Source organism: Manacus candei, unplaced genomic scaffold (genome assembly GCF_025592945.1).
Source record: "Manacus candei isolate 608988 ecotype Guabito, Panama unplaced genomic scaffold, ASM2559294v1 h1tg000024l, whole genome shotgun sequence".
NCBI lineage: Eukaryota > Metazoa > Chordata > Aves > Passeriformes > Pipridae > Manacus > Manacus candei.
Window position 1 is genome coordinate 10,428,429 of NW_026138072.1, and position 20,964 is coordinate 10,449,392.

Consider the following 20,964-nt stretch of genomic DNA (forward strand, 5'->3'; position numbering starts at 1 on the left):
AGGTGAAAGGCAAGATTTAAGGACACAAGTAGAAGCATGACTTCCTTTTCTGTTCTGGTCCCACACCTAGTTAAGGTTTTAGCTTGCACCTATAGTAAACAGAACCAATATCATGTTGTTTTCTATTTAATTTATTCTTTCCGTTTTACGCTTCGTATGTTTTTACCTTATACAAAGGATCACACATGTAATACACCTTTCTCTATTCTAATTTCTTGTGCTTTTGTCTATTTGCAAATAAATAGGGGTTTTTTTCTGACTTCTAAAGTATCTTGCATCTTCTCTCAAGATAAGCTGACAACAAGATCTCTTCCCACTCTGCCTTCAGAAGCTACTTTGGTTCTGTACAATTGCCTTCAAAGTAAATCAACATTAAGACTCTGCACAGTTCTACTCCTGCTTAAAACCTTTGTTCTCATTTCCTGGTTTCCCCAATTTTACTTCTTTGCCACTTTAAATGTTGGTACATGACATGGTGTTTCTGTTCCAAATACCTTCTCTAAATTTGTTAATAACATGGGAGGATTTTGTTAGCACCCTCAACTGGCAGATGGTTTGTACTCATTCTCCTAGGAAAGGGTACTGAGTATATATTAGCATCTTATATCACTTTTGAAATATAATAGCACTGTTTTATAATTTCAGTGAACCCCAGCTGAGACTCAGGTATACTTACATCCTGCTGAATGATTATGATATCGTCACAATTTTCAACCTGTAGTTGGGGAATTATTGGCAGGGCATCTTGAGATGCTGACATTGCCATAGCAATAGCTAAAGCTTCTTCCTCTTCAGCTTCCATCTTTTCCTTGCACTTTTGATTGTGATTTACGTCATCTTTGTAAGTATCATCGTTTTCTGCCCGCTCAGGAGAAAGAACTGCAACTTCAGACTTGAATGTAACTGTGCCATCACTCGTTGGCATGGAGGCTTCCAGCAGGTCCTCGATGCTGGAACTGAGCTCTGCGTTAGCATCCAGCTGACACTTCTCATCTACTGGTGTGAACGCTGTCTCTTCACTTGGTATAACTGCACTGCTGCTGCCATTGCCATCACTCTGTGTAATGTCATTCAGGTCAAGTGTCATACTGCTTTTTAAGGTTTCTCCTTGCTTGTTCACATCACTTGGGGTGGGTCGTGATGGCTTTGGCCTGTGTACATGACTGGATGGCAATGGCCTGCCCTGCGTAAAAACTGGAGAAAGTTTCTCAGATTCTTTACTTTCAGAGCAGTTTCTCTGAAACTGGAGAGAAAGCTTCCGCTGTGTTTGAGGAGAAGGTGAAGGGATTTTGCAGGGAACAAATCCCTGAGGTCTGAGTTTAGAGACATCTGTTACAGAGCCAGCTGGTACAGATGGGCTTGAAGGAGACAGAAGCGTTGGCAATAGTGACTGGGAATGACTGGAGGAGGCAGAAGAGTTCAAACACTGACTATGGGGTTTTCCTTTTGTTTGAATGGCTGGTTTTGGTTGCTCAGTGGTTACTGATGAAACAGGAAGTCCCATTGCAAGGCCAGCCAGAGTTTCAGAAATGTCCTCTGGTCTGGCACTCAGTTTTTTATCACTTAAACCTTTCACACTTTTCCCTGATAACTGGACAGTATTGTTGGGAGTATTACTTTCTGTAGCTTCTGGAGAGTTATCTGGTACAGGCAGCTGCAAAAAGTCTTCATGCCGACATTCCCCAGAGTGCACTTCTTCCATGCCCAGCTGAATGGCTTCTGCAATTTCCATTTCATCTGCTATTGCCATCAGACGTCGACGCATCCTGACATAATGACTTGAGCTTGTCACGCTCAACATCTCTAACAGCTTCAAAAAAACATGGGGCACTCTTGCCACCATTCTTGCTGCACTCAAAAATACTCTTCGTGACAGTTTGCCAACCATTGAGTGGGAATTGTCAATTGACTGCAAGGCGAAAGTTAAGAGGGAGAGAAGTTTCTTATACCTAAAAAAAGAGAAGAGATCTTTTATACACTGGCATGCTCTAGTTAACTAGTGCCAAAAAAGTAGTTTCAAGATAATGTATTTAGCTGTCAGTTCTGAAGTAGAAAGGAGATTTATTGCTGCACCTGTGCTTTCACATTGCTTCACAGATCAGAAGTTTTAAAAAAGACAGCCATTTACTCCATAAATCAAGCACACTACACATATAAATATATGCTATTTGTTTACAGAAATTAGAACAAATACTTCTTTTATAAAATTGCTGACAACAAACAGTCACATAAGTACCTGTCTACTACAGTATCAGCCTGTAAAACATCTCCACAGACAATGTGGGGATAAAATTCACCAGGAAATTCCAAGAGAAGTCTGTCTATGAGACAAAGTCGCCCCAGCAGTGCTTGCCAGTTGCTGGATTCGGTTTGGGTTCCAAGAATACAATTTAAGACATAATCAACACCTCCAATACCAATGGATCCTATAAAAGAGTGGATAACATGAAGATTAAATAAAGATCAGAACAGTATCTTACAGAATTACACACTGTGTGCCCAAACTATCACCCTTCCAAACTGTTAGAGGAATACTGTTCTCTTTGCCATGCTGATACTTGGTAAATCCCAGTGTATTTGCTCGCAATTATAATTCAATTCTGTATGAAGAGCTATTATTACCAGATTTAAGTATTTCTCTCCCAACTGCCAGCTCGCCAGCTTGACCTTTACACATCTCCAATAGCGTTGAGACTGAAAGTTGACTTGTTCGACTGTGAGAAATTAAAACCAAAAAAAGAACTCTTTCAGCAAATGCTTTCAAGGAAAAAGATTCTACTCATTATATTTCAAAAATCACTAGCTAGGGATTGTGTGCAAAATGACTTCACATCACTTTATTCCAGTAAATTTCTGTAATTCTTTAAGCTACCAATAGTTGTGACACTTTTTACAAGGATACTTCCAAAAATGTAATGTTTATCACTAATACACAAACAGAAACCCAAATTGTACCTCATCCTTTTGCAAAAAGTGGCCAAATTCAGAAATACAACAACATAAGAACAGTTCTATATCAATTATTACTTTAACTTTAGATAATCTCTTGCTAGACTATTACTGGGGCATCCCTAGCTGCAGTTTCAGAGGAAATGCTGCTTAGAAACTAAAACTAGAGAAACAAAACTCAAGCTGGTGGACTTCTGTATCTAGTTTACAGTATAGGAGAAGAAATGGTTGGTCTGGCAGAACAAATAGGGTAGCCTAGGACAGGAAGACTCAAGCCAAGGGCATTTACTCTAAATAGCTGTCTCCTAACATTACACTTTGAATTAAAAACCAGAAGTGTTATATTCAGGTTAACACTTCATGGCACAGATATGCAACAACTTGTGCTGAAATAGGGAAAGTAAGGACAGTTTAAAGAGGTCATGAGAACTAGACCAAAACAATATCAACTGTGATGGAGGGAATGGTTCATGACTGCACCTAATATCTTCCTTTATTTTAAGGGGGGAAAAAAAGGCCTTATGAAAGCAAAGTATTTCAAATTTTAAGTGTTGGAAAAGTACAATCAGTTGCCTTCAAAACCTACATCTTTCAAGCCAGAAGTTTGCTGGCAGCAGTTATAGAAACAAAACATGATGTAATTATAATCCCACACACTTTATTTTATCACCAACTAGTTCCACTTGAATAGCAATAAACAAAGTTTTAAGATGTTTTAATAACAACTGAAAATAAAGTTCATGAGACACCATACCTGTTGGCATCTGCACATTTAACTAATATTGTCTCTACAACTGGCTTGAGAAGTCGCTGTAATTTAGTCCTCTCTGCCAAAGTATGACAGGGAGTGTACACCAGCATGGCTCTTAAAGTTTTCTAAGAGAAAGGAAAAAAAGCAATACATATGAAATCAAATTAGCTACATAATTTTTATTTTTTAAAGAGATGCAAGTAAACCTTGAAGAGTTGTAAATTAAGTTTTACATAAACTGTGTTCAAAATATATTCAAAGGATATATAGCTTACTACATATTCACTGCTAGAACTAGTCAGGTCTTCTTTCAGACTAGAAAGACATACTGTCAGTACTTAGCACTGTAGCAACTGCTTCCTTATATCTGGCCAGTGAAGTTATGTCCTTTCACTCATGATGAGTATTTTCACTGCCCCACTTTCAAATGATTGTTAAAAGTTAAGTCATCAGCGGTGCTCAACAACAATTACTGGGATGCCTGACTTCATATATCTTCTCCCTTTCCCTCGCCCTTCAAAGTGAAGTAACTAATAAATTACTAAAATACGAGTAAACAACTACTTACTAAAGCAGCAACATACACTTTGTAGACAGGGTCAGCACAGACCATGGACAGCACACTGCAGCAGGATTCCACCACCACATCTCCTGAGATACTGGCCTGAGATGACCCACTAGCTGCTCCCAGAGCTCCAGCACTTGTGTTATTTCCACTGCTGCTTCCAGAATTTCCAGTGCTTTCACCATTAGCCAGCAACAGAGCACCACTAACATCATGGGAAAGACGTCTAAGTGCCATTTCTCGTATATTCCAGTTTCGGGAAAACAAGCAGCCAACCAGCTCCATCCCAAATACCTGCCAAGGAAGAAAGCAACATTACAGGAGTCAAACAATAATTACTGCAACTTAAATACCTAAGAAGAGCAATCAAAAAGAGGAAATAAATGTTTCTAGTGAAAAATCATCAAGTCTGAAAGGAAAAATGTGCCAGAAGGTGGAGTGTCTTAAAAAACAGATTCTGTGATAGAAATGAAATACCATAAATTGTAAATCACTGGTTATCTAAAAACTGTTAAGAAAAGCAGAAGGATGACTATGTGGATGGTTTCATCAACTTTGAATTTTAATTATTCAGTATAAAGTTGGTTTTTAGACATCAATATAAACAATCCTGAAACCAAGGTCTGGCTATACCAGACAAAATAACAGCAGAAATGTAGGAAATACAAGTCCTCCCATTTTTAAGTGTGTAATCCCTGCTCAGCTGAACCCACCTCTAGACTCTAGATGTTATTTAGGTCATTTGGCACTTATTTTTACCTGAGTTGTGTTGCATAAGCCAGGTCTGTGTTTATGTGATACCTTGCACAACCAAAACCAGAGTTAAGAATACTAAATTTTACTACGTGGACCTTTGACATGAGGCATGAGATTAGGTTCAGAACTGAAGCCTCAGTTAAAACAAGACTGTAAAACCTTCTTTTCTGATGCTAGTTAAATATAACCTTCTAATAATAATCAACCATAAAGCTGATAGGATTTAGAATAAATTTTTGAACTTTGATCTGACAAATCTAGCAAAACAGTTCAAAATCAGTTTTTATACTTGAAGCTTCTTTTACAAAGTACAATTACCTGAATCCATGGCTCAGCTAAATCTTTATATGTAGAAGGTATCTGCTGGACCCCATAATGAGTAAGGTTAAAATTGCTGTCATAGGTTCTTCTCTGAGATCCAGCTGTAGATTGCTGCTGAGATTGTTGCTGAACCACACGGAGAAGAGAGGAATCCACAGGGCTTGGCAATTCATGACTACAAATCAACAACAAATAACACAGATTAACAAATTAAACATTTATTGAGGTAAATACCTCAGCATACTTAGAAACGTCAACGAAGGATCCAGAAACAGATAGTTTTTGTTATACACCAACTGAATCCTCACCTATAGAAATCGTGAGATCTCCATTTAGATCTACAGAGAGGACAGATGAGTGGCTCTCTGTTTCTTCTGCATTCTTCTGCCCCTGGAACACAGCAACAGAATAATATGTCCTTCAGTTTTACAGTGTATAAAGCCAGAAAATGGCATTACTACTTTTAAGTTTTACTGAAGAACATTCATCATCATCATCATCATGGCTGGGCTTCGCGAACGAAGACTTGGGAAAGGCTCTACCCACATTTGTTACACATTAGTTTCAGAATAAACACTTCTGAGCCATTTGCAACAGCCTGGGCATTTAAACGTTTTTATTTGCATGAAGAAATGCTTTAGTACTACGATTAATATTATAAATACTGAAATGAACTGAAATGCAGTTCCTTTTGTACCTCAAACACAGGAAATACTTTTTCAAATTTATTTGTTAAAGCAAACTGTAAATATTCATATACTTTAATGTATTATATAAACATACTTCATAATTCACAATATAATCCTAGCTGACAGTAGATGACTCTCATGCATGCTAATGACAACTCACAGAAGGCTGAAAGTTTGTTCCTAACCTTGTTCTAATCGGACAATCTTTTCACTCAGGTAAAGGGGGCTCAAATTCCTAGCCCTGCAATTGACTTCTTTCTCAGAGCATTTGAGAATTACAAACTTGATTTGTGAATAAGCGATGAAATAAAGCATATTAATAGTACCTGAATGATGACAAACTCTCACAGAGTTAACATTTATCACTTAAGAGAACGTTTCTGCTTTTTAATAAAAACCAACCAACCACACCCCAAAACCACACGAAGTTATATTTCTGCATATTTAGATTCACCAGAACTTTACAGAACCAATATGATAACATACATATTGACATGCAGTGGTGGTGCAATTTGTTCCTGCAGCCTTCTTCACATACAGTTAGGCTCTCTTCATCCAGCATGCCTAACAAACAAATGGGGCACATCTGTTCTTCTTCATCCTTCGTACTAGAAAAAGAGGTTATTTGTTATTGTAAAAGTGGCATATCAAAATTCAGAACAGGCTTCAGCAGTGAAAAAGATTAGCTTGCAGTTTGAAACAGTCACTTCTAGATAACTATATTCATGAAACATTCTCCTAAACCTTGGTCTGAATAAGTAAGTAACCAGATTTTGAGAAGCACTGAGTACAGACAACACTTTGTTGAAATGAAAGGGAAAGTCACAAAACGCATGACATCTTTTCAAACTAGGTCAGATACCAATTAGATATTGAAAGGCCCAGCTTTGGCCACTTAATGTTTTTTTTCCCCTAAGGCTTCTTTAAACAAACCAACCTTCACTTTTTAATCTACCATCTGGTTTTGAAAAACTAAGAAATTTTTACACTTTGAAAGCTATCAACTTCCTTTTCCATCACACTCCTTTCAGAGTACAAGATATTCTTTAATCCATTACAGGAAACTGTAAATACTGTTTGACAAACATATGTAAAACTCAAAAAATCAACAACTACTCAAGAAGTTTCTGCCACTAACAGAAACTGATGGAATAAATTCACATGAACACTAACATACCTACACGTCACATGCAAATGTTTAAAAAAGCCTATGTTCTGTGTTTTACATGTTGTTTCTATTTTATTTTCCCCCACCTTAATATTTAAATGGACATAACGAGACATAACAGAAAAATTATTCCAAACTTAACATGCAGGGAAAAACATAGATTTTAACCTTTTGCAATATTGTTTAAATGTGCAAAACTCTTATTATTCATAGCAAATATATAAGTTATAGTTGGTGTGCAGCTAAAGGTTTGCAGGAACTCTGTATTTGTTCACCAGCAATATATTTTTAGAATAAAACTAACTTGTACATACATAATTTCTATACACCTGTATTCCCTTCTGTTTCTTTGCAAATGGTTTAGTCTATTTTTTCCTTGAAAAAATCCAAAACAGTGAAAAATTAATTTCCATAGCACATATACCTATTAATGAGAAACTTATTTTTGAAGAATTATCAGTAAACAAAAAATAAGTCCAAGTCACAGTAACTGTGACTCAAGACTGAGTGAAGTTTTATGTCAAATGAATCTGATGCTCAGTGTTCCCCAATATTTATACCATACAAAATTAGACTTGCACAAAATGGCAGCTTATCTCACTGAATCAGGATTGCAAGGAACCAATCACCAGGTGTACTGACAAACAACTGAAAAATCTTTCATCCTGTAAAAAGTGCTAACAAATGCAGTGAAGTTTGCAATCCTACAGGAAAACAAATTTGCTACACAGGGTATCTACTTTAAAGGCACTGGCTTGCCAGGTAAGTAGTTCCAGAGTAGGTTATGTATTTAACAGCTTTGTTTATGCCATTTATTTACAGTGATTCAATTTAGAAAAATAAGTAAAATATGATGTGAAATTAAGGTCACAGTCTGTATATCAGAATTTTAAACCTGTCTGAATATATTCATCTAATTATATGCTTATCAGAAAGTAACATATCGAGGTAGTCCTTCAGTTATATTTCACTTCACACAAAAAAAAGCCTCAGTTTGGGTTGCCTCCTGTGGTTTGACCTCTCCAGATAATGTTCAGTTCACCCACTAACTAATGCAAGCACAAATTACTTGTTTAAATAATTAACCACTATCTTTTCAAAATCACAGAAAAGAACACGTAAAAGCACTCAAGTAGAAGTAGTACGGGGAAAAAAAAAATCAAATAATAAAACCATTTAAAATTCATAAACAAGGCATTATTTAATATCATATAAACTATCAAACTAATAGTTTAAGAGTTCTCTTAAAACAATTTAATCACCCATTTTAAATCAAGTGTTTCTAAAAACGTACACTGGCTTGTGTTTTTCTATAGATATATTTTTATATATATGATTACACAGAGTGTAGTTACTCAAAACTTTTTCAGTATATTGTCATAGGCACAGACTTTTCTCCAAAGCAAGACGTGAGATAAAGAAAAATGTTCACTCTTTTGTCAACACTTGCACAAGGTGCTGTATTTGAACAAATCCACACAAATAGGCTTCCAAGTTAATATATGCTTCAGTCATGCACTTACATCTCAAAAGTTTGTTTCCCAGATTCACATAGGGTCAAAAAAATTCTTTTCACAACTCTACTTTAACACTTTCCAAACAGAAGTTACAAAACAAATATGCCCACTTGGTACCACAGTGACTAATGTATGCTTGACTCAACTGCTTGCAAAAATGCAGAGACTTAGCATGGCTTGAAATGAAAGCAGCTTTGAACAGAAAGAATGTAGGTGATTCTAAAACTACAGAATAAAGGTTTTAATTCCTTTTAAAAAAATACTAACCTGTTTTCTGAACTAGATGTAGAAGTACTAGATGATGACAATGTATGAGAATTGGACATGCGTGAGACAAACTTCTGGATGGTGTTACGAGATGGAGCTTTGATCCTTGAGCTACGCCTACTGTGATATTTCTGGAACAAACTCTCAACCTAACATCAGAAAAAGATAGCAACAGTTGTGTTTATGCTGTGAATAGCTAGTAATTAAAAGCAATATTACCAAAGCATAACTACTGCTAAAAAAAAAATCCTTATTCACCTTCACAATAATGCATTAGCAGAAGGAATTTCAGAAGCCTTACTACTAAACAGATCGCAAGAAACACTTTACAACAAAAACTTCTTTTCTTATTAGAAATTCATAACAGCTCTAAGTATACACACAATCACTTCCAAAGTCCCATGTTCTGTTTACCTTCTCACAGGTCTGTGAGACAGATCTACAAATTTGACTAGAAAATCTCAAGATTTGAATCACTCACTAAACTACCACTCTCTACTATTCATTTAGCTATGTCTTATATTTACAGGTAATTTTTTCCACTTATAGAGCTCTTGAGACTGAATTAAAAGATATAATTAAAAACATATGTTCTTATGGCTTTGAAATCCAACATTTTTCAGCATTTTTAAGATAATGTCCTAAGGTCATCATGGAGTGTATTTTAGATCTGCCATTAGATCTGCTAGAAATTGATCACCTCAAAGTTTTTCAGTGTTTTTCTCCAGAGCATAGGGTCTGAGGGTTCAAGCTGGAACACCCGCAGCATAACAAACAGCAGATGGATACAAAACGTCCCACGGCCACAGCTACAAGTCTGCAAAGAAAAGTATATGCTAAGGATCTACTGACTTGATCAGTTTTCCACATTTAAGTGCATGACAGAACACACGCTATCCACCCCCCCACAAAAAAAAGGAGTTTATGCAAAATATTTCATATATAGGCATAAATACCCTCTTACATGGCTTTATAGAAAATGAGAAAGCCCAAAATAATATTCAAAAATACAAATGAAAAAGCAGACAATTACAACACTAGTTTTCAATTTATCCCCCCCTTTTTTATATCAACTGAAGCTTCATACTAGAAGGAATTTATGCATATAATCATAAATCCACAACATGACAGCAATCAAAATTAAATAAGATGCTTCTGTTTACCCAGCCTAGATATATCCCAATACTGCATCACATTAGTACCAAGAAAGTTTATGAAAAAGGAACTCATTAGGGGTATTAATGAAATTATCACACTATTAAGGGAATTATGTCATGTGCTTGTCATTTATATAGATCCAATGAATAGAGGAAGTAAGTGGCCGAATTTCAACCAAAAATATTCAAGACAATTAATTAAGAACCACTTCTAGGAATGAAAAATAGACAGGACAACAATAATTACTTCCAAACTAAAGTCTTTTTTTTTTAAAGAGAAACTTCAGACAAAACTGATTTACAAAACAGAAGCTGATCATTATACTGCACAAGCACAAATTACAACTTTTAGACATTGCTTTATAGAACCGTAATCATTGATCTAATTTGGCTTTGAACAGTTTTCCAAGAATAACTATGAATTAGTAAAAGCTATAAACAACATAAAAAACATGCTCTACCTGAGGCCCAATAAACACTCTATATTTATTATCAGGGCTGTCTCCTCCAATTAAGAAGGAGTTGGGTCCTATCTGCTGCAGCAGGTACAGCCTGGCTCGCATGACTTTGTTGACACGACGATTTGTCTCCTCAGGGCTGTATGGAGAGAAGCCATCTGGAGATGGGGCTCGTCGTGGTGGTGTTATCCGTCCACTCTGAAACTACACAAGTGCTTCTGTCATAAGCATCCATAGGACAAAAGTACGTTTAATTAGGTGTGGGTTATTTATTTATTTATTTCACCCCTGTCAAATGAGATGGAACAGGAGTCCCAAAAACCTGAAACTACTACAATCTGCTCAGACTATACAACTTTAAAAGGATTACTTTTTGTCCATGCCCAAAACTCGAAAGCAGAAGAAAAACTGAAATGCTGTATCTGAAACTTGTCTGACACTACAACAGGAGTCTTTTAAATCGCTTCTGTTTTGACATCTTCATTGGTTGCCTTACCATATTACTACAGAATTATCAAGTGTAATTCAATCTGAAGATAATCAGGACTTATGACTCAATACAGGAAATTATTATGTAATGCTATAAAATCATAACATTATTAATGAGAAGTGCTATGACTAGAGTTTACAAAAGGGATTATACGTTCAATGACGACCAAAAGTTTAAGAAAACTTCAAAGAAAAGAAAAAAAGATACAGCTTTCTCCTCTTTTGCATAATAAGAGCAACTTTTAGCTGAGGATGCTTTTGTGTTTGTTTGTTTTTTTTTTTTAATTGATCAAAAATTCAATGGCCCAAACCTTTTAAGAAAATTGCTTTCATTTAAGTTATTCACACTTCTAACATTATGAGATGCATTAATGGTTCCATGCAATATCAAATCTTCAGCTTTTATTTATATCCCCTGAATTTCATATCAGGTTGAAAGTAATAACTGATTCAGTGTCCACCAGTTAAGTAAAATATAACCTGGATTTCTAATGTTTTTAATGTGAAAGGCTAATATAAAACAAATAAAAACAAGCATGTAAAAATGGATCAAGGACTAAATAAGATAGTTTGAGTTGTTGTTTGGTTTTTTTTTTAACCTTTCAGTTTCCCTTGTCCAGAGGAAAGGACCAGCACTGCAGTGCTGTAACTTGTTGTATATGTCTCTAGTTCACAGTTAAATGTATATGTCTCTAGTTCACAGTTAAATGTATATGTCTCTAGTTCACAGTTAAATGTATATGTCTCTAGTTCACAGTTAAATGTATATGTCTCTAGTTCACAGTTAAAATATATACTGCCACTCCTGACATTGGAAATACTTGTTTAGAACAACAGGACAACTGGGTTTCATTCTTAATCTAATTGCCCTGTGAATTTGCAGGCAAATCAACTGAAGCATAACTGTTCGATGAGCATTTTTACAAGGTAATGCATTAGATATTATTCTTTAAAATATTATACTCTTCTTTAATTAAGCCAGTTACTATTGCTGAAAACATTCTATTCCAGATCTTCTCAAATGCAGTGATAGCTATTTTAGACTTCTAGCAATGCACATGTCTAAGTCTTCCCTAATCTGTACAAAAAAATCAAAAACAGAGGATCACAAACAGCATACCAGTAATACTTTTCTGCAGGAATCTTAATCTTGTCAGCAATCCTATCCTCAGTGGAATATACCTGCCTGGTGAACTGACATGTAGGAAAAAACTGACCATATGGAGAAAAAGAAAGTACTAGCACCTCTTCATGTTAATCAAGCTAAGCAAACATACATGTTTCATGACTATATTTCTTCATTTATGTCCTAGAAATAAAAAATGAAAGCAGGACTAAATGAAGAACAAAATGCACCCTTAAGAATAGACAATAAAATTCCACACATGAGAAACATCACATCAGATATGTTTTGTGTATGTCACTCAAGCAATACCCTGCTGTAACCTCTTTGTATCAGCATCTTGCTCTACAGAGGGAGGACCAACTGCCCCTACAAGCAAGAGATTGTAGAATATAGTAAAATTAAAAATTACAGCTTGCAACTTACAGGCACTGGAGATACCCTTTTTCTTCTAACACCTGGTGATTCAGATTTAACTGTCCTAGCAGATGATGAAGAGGAGCTGCTAGGAGAAGGACTACGTCTTCCTTTCTGTGTAGCTGAAGAAGCAGTGCTTTGACCTTCAGACTGAGGTTCTAGACAGAGTTTGTTCATTTCTGATCCATCTGTTTTCCCAGGAATAGGTTTCACGACCTTGTGGGAATTAAACCATGAGTTAGAATTAAAAATTGGTAATTTTACACTGAAGCAAAACAAATTAATCAAAACTAAGCCATTATATAGATATCCAAAGTTTGCATATTCCTTGGGTCCTACTCTTAATGTCTAATAGGGGTTGTCTTATTGATTTACATGCAACACAAAAGCAAGAACCTTTCTTTCTGTCCATTTGTGCCACTTATGTTAGTTGTGGCACCAACTGATTTGATTCTCCAATTACTTCTATAATTGTCATTTGAGATAGTTCAAAGGACAGCAGTTTCCCTATATGGACAGCAGAAACTAAAAGAATTTCTTTCTACAGGCACTGTGTGCTTATTAAAAGCTGTAATATTGGATCCATCCACTACACACAGAACCAGCTGAGAAATACTAGGGCTACTCTTTCTACAGCACAACACTTAGTGCAAAGTAAAAATTTTAAACTTAGAGGTAAGCCAGCAAAACCAGGTGTGCTATGTCCTGTAAAAAACACACCAACATTTTCTGCCTGCCATACAAGTAAAATAGCTATACCACATCTGGTATCTGAGCTAATCACTGCACACAGCGCTGCATGACATCGACAGACACACATGCTTAAGTAAAGGCAGTACATACACTTCCAGTACAGTGCTTTGTTGCATGAACACTTAAATTTTGACATTGAGGATCGGAGTATTTCAACACAACTTTCAGCTGTCTGTCTGTCAGACCCACATTGACACATAAGAAGAGTAAGGTCCTGGCAACTGAATTAAAAACAGTCACACTGAGCAGATTCACTTTTAGTTCTACACTTATTGATGTTTCAGAGGCTTGACTCAAAACTAGAAGGAAGCTCAAAGTAACACTTGAGATAAACAGAGCAGACTCTACTAGAAAGTTCCAGAGGTCTCTTTGATTAAGATAAAAACTGAAAGGGGCTTTCCCTGCTCAGGGTATGTGTAGGAAGAGACATCTAGAATTAGTGCCTAGTTATTATTAAAGTGAATGGGATAGAAGAGAAGTATAAAGAGCAAGGAAAGCCTTTTTTCCCCTCCTACCAATTACTGTAATGCTTCTCTGCTGGGAAGTCAGAATGCAAATATTGTATCTACGGACAAGTTAAAGTTACCAGCTACTAGTGCTTGAAAACATTTAAAATGTAAATTATAGTAACTGAGGATCTGAGCATCAAATGTTTAAAAACACCCAGAAACCTCAAGGGAAGTGGGCTGAGCAGAGAAACAATTTCAAGCCATGCATTAACACAGATGTATTTAAATTTTTTCAAGTAAAAATTGTTTGGTATTATTTGACCTTTTGAGGTATTGGTTTTTTGGTGCACTTGTAAGTATTTTCAGTGTTATTTCTCATGACAGAACCAAGAGAACCAGCTTATTTCTGTTCTAGAAAAGCTGCCCCCAAACACTTGTTTACTGCATCCGATGATCTTAGCTTTAAATTAACACTACCATCAGTTGGTACATGGGAGTCACATCAGCCAGTGCAACTACATTTGTAGGTAAGTAGTGGCTATTAATCAACCAGCGTTACGCTGAATAGAATTGTAACTATGCTTAAAAATTTTGGGGTTTGATCTATCTGCATTTCTTAAAACCGCTTCCAAGCCATTTTTGCTAAATGAAGGTTAGCAGAATACTCTGCCATCCAAAGTTTAGCAGAGTTGGGACCGGGCCGAAGGAATAGCTCAGTCTGGGTTTTATTTTTGTTGCTGGTTTTATCAAGTTTCTACCTAACGAACAGGAGCTATTTTGGTTTTTGCCGTTTGAGGGCAGTGTTGCCCCAGCAGTACGCGATAGTTCCCAAAGCAGCAGCACAGCGATAACATCTTTGCCTAAAAACAAAGCTCAAACGAACGCGTACATCTCAGAAAATCACCCACAGTTTCTTATTAAATACCTCATAAACAACGGGCAGGACGACCGCAATTAAGAGTAGGAAAAATTTTAAGAAAAAGAGGTTTTTAATAGAAACAATTTTAAGGGATTTTTGTTTGTAATAGCTGTTACCCTTTCAGCTGTGCCACTTACCACGGGGCCTCTTCTGCTCCTTCTTTCTAGCCATTCATGCTTCCAGGCTGGCATACACGTTGCTTTGAGTTTCTCTCTGATCATGCGCTCTTCTGGGCGGTCATCTATCTTCTGCAGCCCCCTGAGGGTATCTTTATTCTCCATGTCACGACTACAGCAAAGAAAAAAAAAAAAGTCATAACCACAATTAATTTTAGTTAAAGTGTAATGCCACAGCATTCTTAAACTTTGTGCCACCCTATTCTCCCTCTCCTTACAACGCAGCTGCTAAAACATTATTTCCAACAGACCAACAAGCCTTTTAAGCTGATTTGTTATTTTCCCATTTGAACCATACCTGTTCAGGGGGATATTTGTTTAAAATGTGTGTACTGTTTGTAACACTGAACACCCAATAAAAAGGAAGATCTTGACAAATATAAAACCAATACAAAAATTACTCTATGTCGTGTCATTCACCAGTGGTTTCACAAGTGCTGCAATGATTCATGCATTCCTTGGCAATTCAAAGCTTGCAATCTCTATTTTAATACAATTTACAAAATGAATCTAAATTAATGGTGAAAATTTTCCATCTTAATAGGATAAACAAGATTGAAACTATGTACATAGTGCCTCTTCCTATGTATCAACTCTTCTCAGAAAAGAGAACCTGTAAACTAACACACAGTAAGTATCACAGAGTCACAGAATGGCTTGAGTTGGAAGGGACCTTAAAGATGATCTAGTTCCAAACCCCCTGCCGCAGGCAGGGACACCTTTCCAGGCTGCTCACAGCCCCATCCAACCTGGCCTAAAATATATTTAAACTAGACACAGAAGTCATGAAATTCAGGGTAGTGGCCTTGACAGTTGCTTTCTGAGTGACTGATGACTAGAACTATTTAAGCTGGTTACAATAATAGCAAATTTTATAGCATGTTTGTATCTGTAAAATAAAAATTAAATCCATTTGGACTTGTACTTTTTGATTTACAGCAAACTAGTTGCATGTGATTCCTGACAAAAACAAAAAAGCAAAAAGCATTGTCAGACACTGAAAAACAAATATGGACAGTCTGGAAGATTTCCTGATTCTGCTGAGCTATCTGCTAGATCACCAAGAAAACCACATTCTTAAGCAGCAGCACATGATCCCCACCCATCTTAATGAGGCTAGTGCTCTTTAAAAATAAGCAAGCTTGGTTAAGCCAACTGTCAGACTGAGATTTTATTACAAAAGTAAGATCACAAAGTGGAAGACAGAGCTATATAATAATTTAGCTGTAACCACAGCTGTCTTGCATGAAGTCTCAGCTTTTAAAACATTTAACTATGGAGTCACAATTGCATTTATGTACTGTATGATGACCTACAATGTATTCCCTGTAACATTCATTGTAATACAATGACGTTAAAATTACAGTTCCTATCTTCAGCAGCAATGTATTACTAGGGTCATTTATAGCAAATCTGTACTTAAAAAAAAAAAATGAAGTTTTTGCTGGTCAAAAGGACATTGCTCCCATTATTTTTTTTTCTCTCATTGCAGAGACAAAGGAAACAAAGGATTCTGAGGCAGGAAATAATTCTTCCTGTCCAGTGCTGAAATGTAATACGCAAACGGATACTGTAAACAAAATATATTTTCTTTCAAGCAACCTATAATCTAAACCTACTGTTAATAAGTGATTTTGGATATGTAGAACTGTGTCTAGTGATTAAAGACTTAAAAATGTTTATAAATAGAAACACAATCCACCTAAGAATGAATGTTTTTTCAGAGGTTAAGCATTAATGCTTAATTCTAGATCTAATGCAAGTCACATAAGAATCATTTTTGTCCCAGCACTGAATTCCATACCATTACCTTCTAGAAACAGAGACAAACACTAGTGATAATTCTTGAAAAGCAAAGATATAGCAGCAGGTAGAGTCCAAATGAAGAATGTGCCTGAAAGTTTCAAATACAGAAGAAGCCACTGTGTAAAAACAGCCAACTTTACATTTTTTCCTCAGTCAAAAAAATCTGTTTAAAGACAAAAAAATCTTTGATAAGAACAGCACAGCTTTAAAATAGGTGCAAGTTAAAATATTGTTAATCTGGTGTTTTATATTAGTTATTCCATGGCATGAACCATCTCAGTTGCATGAATACTTTGTATACTAGACAGAAAACACCACCTCAGCAGTGAAAGAATGACACAGTATTTCGTTTGTTCATATAATCATGATTAACTTCCCAACTGATATAAAAAAAGTCTTTTAGAGGCCCTTGGACTTGAATTCATGAACAATGTAATACAACAGTGGAGGTTTCATAATCTCTGCCTCTTCTTTAAAAAGGAGAAGCAGCTATCTTCCTCTCATGTGACAGCTAAACCAACCTATTCTGGCTTGCACAAAGAACTCTTGTGCTTTCTCTCCATGCAGGTGGGAAAGACCAACCGAGTCTGAAAGCTTTTGCTTACTAAACCACAGTTATCTTATGCAGAATTTAAGTATTGCATATATTTACAGAACATGACTTTTGAAGCGATCAAAACAATTTGGATTTTAACTCAAGGCTGGGCTAAAATATTCATTAAATACTCTTGTCTGCTGGGTCTGTGGAAAAAATATTTTTCCCGCGCCTGTATAAAACTCCTGCATACTGCAGAAAACCCTTCACTTAGTGAGGGGATTTAATTAAACCTGTAGGGTTTAATTAATATTTTTTATTTCATCTATAGCAAACTCCTTCATCTATTCCAGGCAAGCTGAAGCTTTCCTACATGGCACTGTGCTAGGCTGCCAGTCTCCATATCACTGTACCACAGCACAAAATAAAAATATGACCTCCAAAGCATATTCCACCAAGAACTTGACCCTGCAAGGTACAGAGAATTCTGATCTTCATACAGCAGCACCTATTCATGAGTCCAAGGTAGCCATGAATAGTCAAGGTAGCACTTAAGTGAGCAGATGAAAAACAAGCCTCAGAGAACATGCTAGCTTGGGCCATGGGGCCTGACCTTTCTCAATATCTGCCCCCCCCTGCTTCATCAGGAAGCCAGGATGTTGCTCTTAAATGTTCCGCCTTCTCATGAACCAGGCAAAAAAAATAAAAGGCTTTGTTTTTTTGTTTCTGATAATTTTTAACATTTAAAATTTGCCCCTGTAAGGCAACACTAAGGATCTTCTGAATTCTTTGTATTAGTAGTTTTAAACAAACAGACATCAGTTGCTGCCAAGAAATTCCAAAGAAATGCTTCTAAACTGTAGTTCTAAAGTACAGAGCAAGATCAACAGTGTGATGAATACTGGTTTTTAATGCATAAGCTAAGTGGTCTGCACATTAATAATTGCTTTACTCACTTTGGATTATTTGCTTCATGAACTATAAAACTAAATACAATAAGATTAGTGTGCTGCATGGAAACAATCTACTGCAACATCCTGTGCAACAGAGAAGGCAAAACATCCTTTGTTTCTCTGTCTTAATTTTGAAGACTTGCAAACAGTAATTAAATAGTCAGAAATATTAACAACTTGTTTTCTATGGATCAATGACTCAGTATTTTAAAAACAAGGAGTATGTAGTAGACATGCTACTTTAGCAAGTGATAGTGAAATACACAAGCAAATCTTTACTTCTAATAGCTCAGTGATTTAAATACTAATTCTCTGCAAGTATTTTTCTTACAAAGGGTACACAGTGGTATATGAAAGCTGAACTGTAGCTCCAATTCCTTTTCCTGTGCTTCTCAACAGTTAGATGTCTTGGCTTCTCTGCTATCTTACTTGGAGAGAAAAAGATCTCATTTTGAGGATCTTAAGCAAAAATTAAGAATATTGAAACCCTGCAAAATGCAACCCAGGCCTCAACAGATCCCAAGAACACTGGTCTAGTTGGCCAGCCAGGAGGCATGCAAGGAGCAGTGCTCAGTGTGGGGAGCAGGGACAGAAGAGTTAACCATTCACTGAATTGAGGAGGTCAGCTATTAGTGTTTAGATAACTTCTTGCCACTTACAGTTCCAGTAGTGCTCTTTTAACATTAAGTTCTTCTAATGATATCAAGATCAGTAAAAAGAATCAGATCAGGATGGACAAGGCACAGTCTGTTCTCCTGTAAGTCTCTCATTCTTCTCCTGCTGATTCACTACTGCTGGCATTTATCATCTATCCATTTGTGCCCATCCTAAGAAAGCAAAAGATCAGGTATGGCACATCTTATTAAAATGAAAAACCAGAAAACTTTCCTAACCTGGTACTGCCACTTAACAGCACTGAACACACTACTTCCCAGAGACCTATGTATCTGGCTCCTTAAAATAGAGACTTAAGCAGAAAAGTTACATAACTATGAAAGTGAGTCCTAATATTCTGCTAGAGAAGACATACCTTGAAGACTGGTATGTCAAAAGGTGCAGTTGTCAAAGAGAATATTTCACTGCTAACAGGACAATATTCACAACCAAAGCTCTAACTCCACGAATGAACCATCCCCTTCAGCAGAACCTCACAGGGCCTGGTCAAGAAGGATCATCCGTCCTGTGAGACGACTCCTACAAAACAAGCCAAGAAACAACAGCCTCTGTTTGCCACAGATGCTTGTTACAAAGCTAATGAAATGGGCTGCTCTTTCCTGTATATTTTTTAAGCTATCAGATATATGACACAAGTATTACAAAAAGCTCCTGTGGCTCTCTAATTTTCCATCATCATTTAGTCTCCCAATAGCAATCCAGATGCATCAAGGTATATGCATACTGTGGTGTTTTCAACATGTAAAAAACAGTAGTTACATTACATGCTCTCAGACCTTTCATACTGAATGCTTTCCAGAGAATATGGTACTTTATCTCTCAAAACCTAAAAGCTTCTACCATTACTGAGCAGAATTTCTAGAAATTACAGAAGGTAGACAACTTATGTTGATACATGAGACCCAAAGCTAGTAACAATTGTGTAGCTTAATTATTTTCATAATCTTATGTGTTTTGACTAAAGTAACTGAAGTGTGATAACACAGCTTATACCAAGGTTCATAATTTATTACTGTATGACAAAGGTCAGTGTCCCAATAGAGGGTAGATCCCAGTATGCCCAATTCCTGTTACATCAGCTGAAGAGAATATGTAAATTCTGCACCATCACAGCATAACATACTACTGGGCCTTTCTCCAAGAACAGCAGTAATGTCATTAAAAACACTGGAATACGAGTGCTCACTGACAGTCAACTACATGATTAGTTCATCTGCAACAGGTTATAGGACCTCACAGACAGGTTTTAGAAGGAGATTCTTTTCCCTCAGTTTAGCCCACTAGAGCCCTCCTCTGGCTCTTGCTGAAGTGTTTAAGACCAAGTGTTTACTTGTTATATATCACGTAAGTCAACTCCCCTTTAAACAGAACCAAATTCTTTACTTCTTGTATGAAGCTGAATCTCTTAGGCACCAAACTGATCTGCCGCTTCAGATTCTTCAAGCCTGTCCCATCCCAAAGCAGGAGTATGAGGTGAAGTGTGATTGGCCAAGATATAAAGGATCGAGTCAGAGCACATGTGGTCTTTGGTGATGTAAAACTCTGAAGCCATTACAAGAAAGGTAGGATTAAAAACAGGATAAACCCCAAAACAGAATTCCTAAACCACGGTTGTCATTGGAGATTATTTTTATAATAATATTTTTATAATTTTAATGTCCATTTATCAGGTATATGAGAACATTCATACTCTTTCAAGTGTCTGTCCTACTTTTAAAGATTAAATTGCTTATTATATATTGGATGACTCTCAGAGCAGAGTAAAACACCTCCAGACATAATGCACGGGATAAAGACTTTCTTAGCCAATTTAACTCCCCTGTCCTCAACATAGAAGAACATCAAGTATTTTATAAAAAAAAAAAAATATGCTTTGAGTCAGCTTCAGATCATAGGGATCATAGGGAGGAGCAGAAAAACTTGCATACTACATTCTCCACCTCCAACTGGAATGGTGGAAATAAGATAGCATGCAAACAAGTGACTTGGAGAGGATAAGCTACAGAGAATTTCAGAAGCTACAACTTATAAATGATTTTTGAAGCAGTTATAAACAAGAAAGGGAATGTAG

The 20,964-nt window shown here is 36.4% G+C and overlaps 1 protein-coding gene across 1 annotated transcript in view; it reads right to left on the minus strand.

The window, feature by feature from the left end:
* MAP3K1 (mitogen-activated protein kinase kinase kinase 1) overlaps positions 1-20,964 on the minus strand; it is a 57,912-nt gene that overhangs the window by 9,878 nt on the left and 27,070 nt on the right. Inside the window, exons 2-14 of the mRNA XM_051788270.1 lie at positions 14,886-15,036; positions 12,637-12,843; positions 10,602-10,802; positions 9,684-9,800; positions 8,984-9,132; positions 6,518-6,639; positions 5,651-5,732; positions 5,340-5,517; positions 4,269-4,559; positions 3,704-3,825; positions 2,623-2,714; positions 2,237-2,426; positions 677-1,949 (exon numbers count right to left, since the gene is read on the minus strand). Of these exons, the coding sequence (XP_051644230.1) occupies positions 677-1,949; positions 2,237-2,426; positions 2,623-2,714; positions 3,704-3,825; positions 4,269-4,559; positions 5,340-5,517; positions 5,651-5,732; positions 6,518-6,639; positions 8,984-9,132; positions 9,684-9,800; positions 10,602-10,802; positions 12,637-12,843; positions 14,886-15,036 (3,175 nt within the window). The remainder of the gene's footprint in view (positions 1-676; positions 1,950-2,236; positions 2,427-2,622; positions 2,715-3,703; positions 3,826-4,268; positions 4,560-5,339; positions 5,518-5,650; positions 5,733-6,517; positions 6,640-8,983; positions 9,133-9,683; positions 9,801-10,601; positions 10,803-12,636; positions 12,844-14,885; positions 15,037-20,964) is intronic.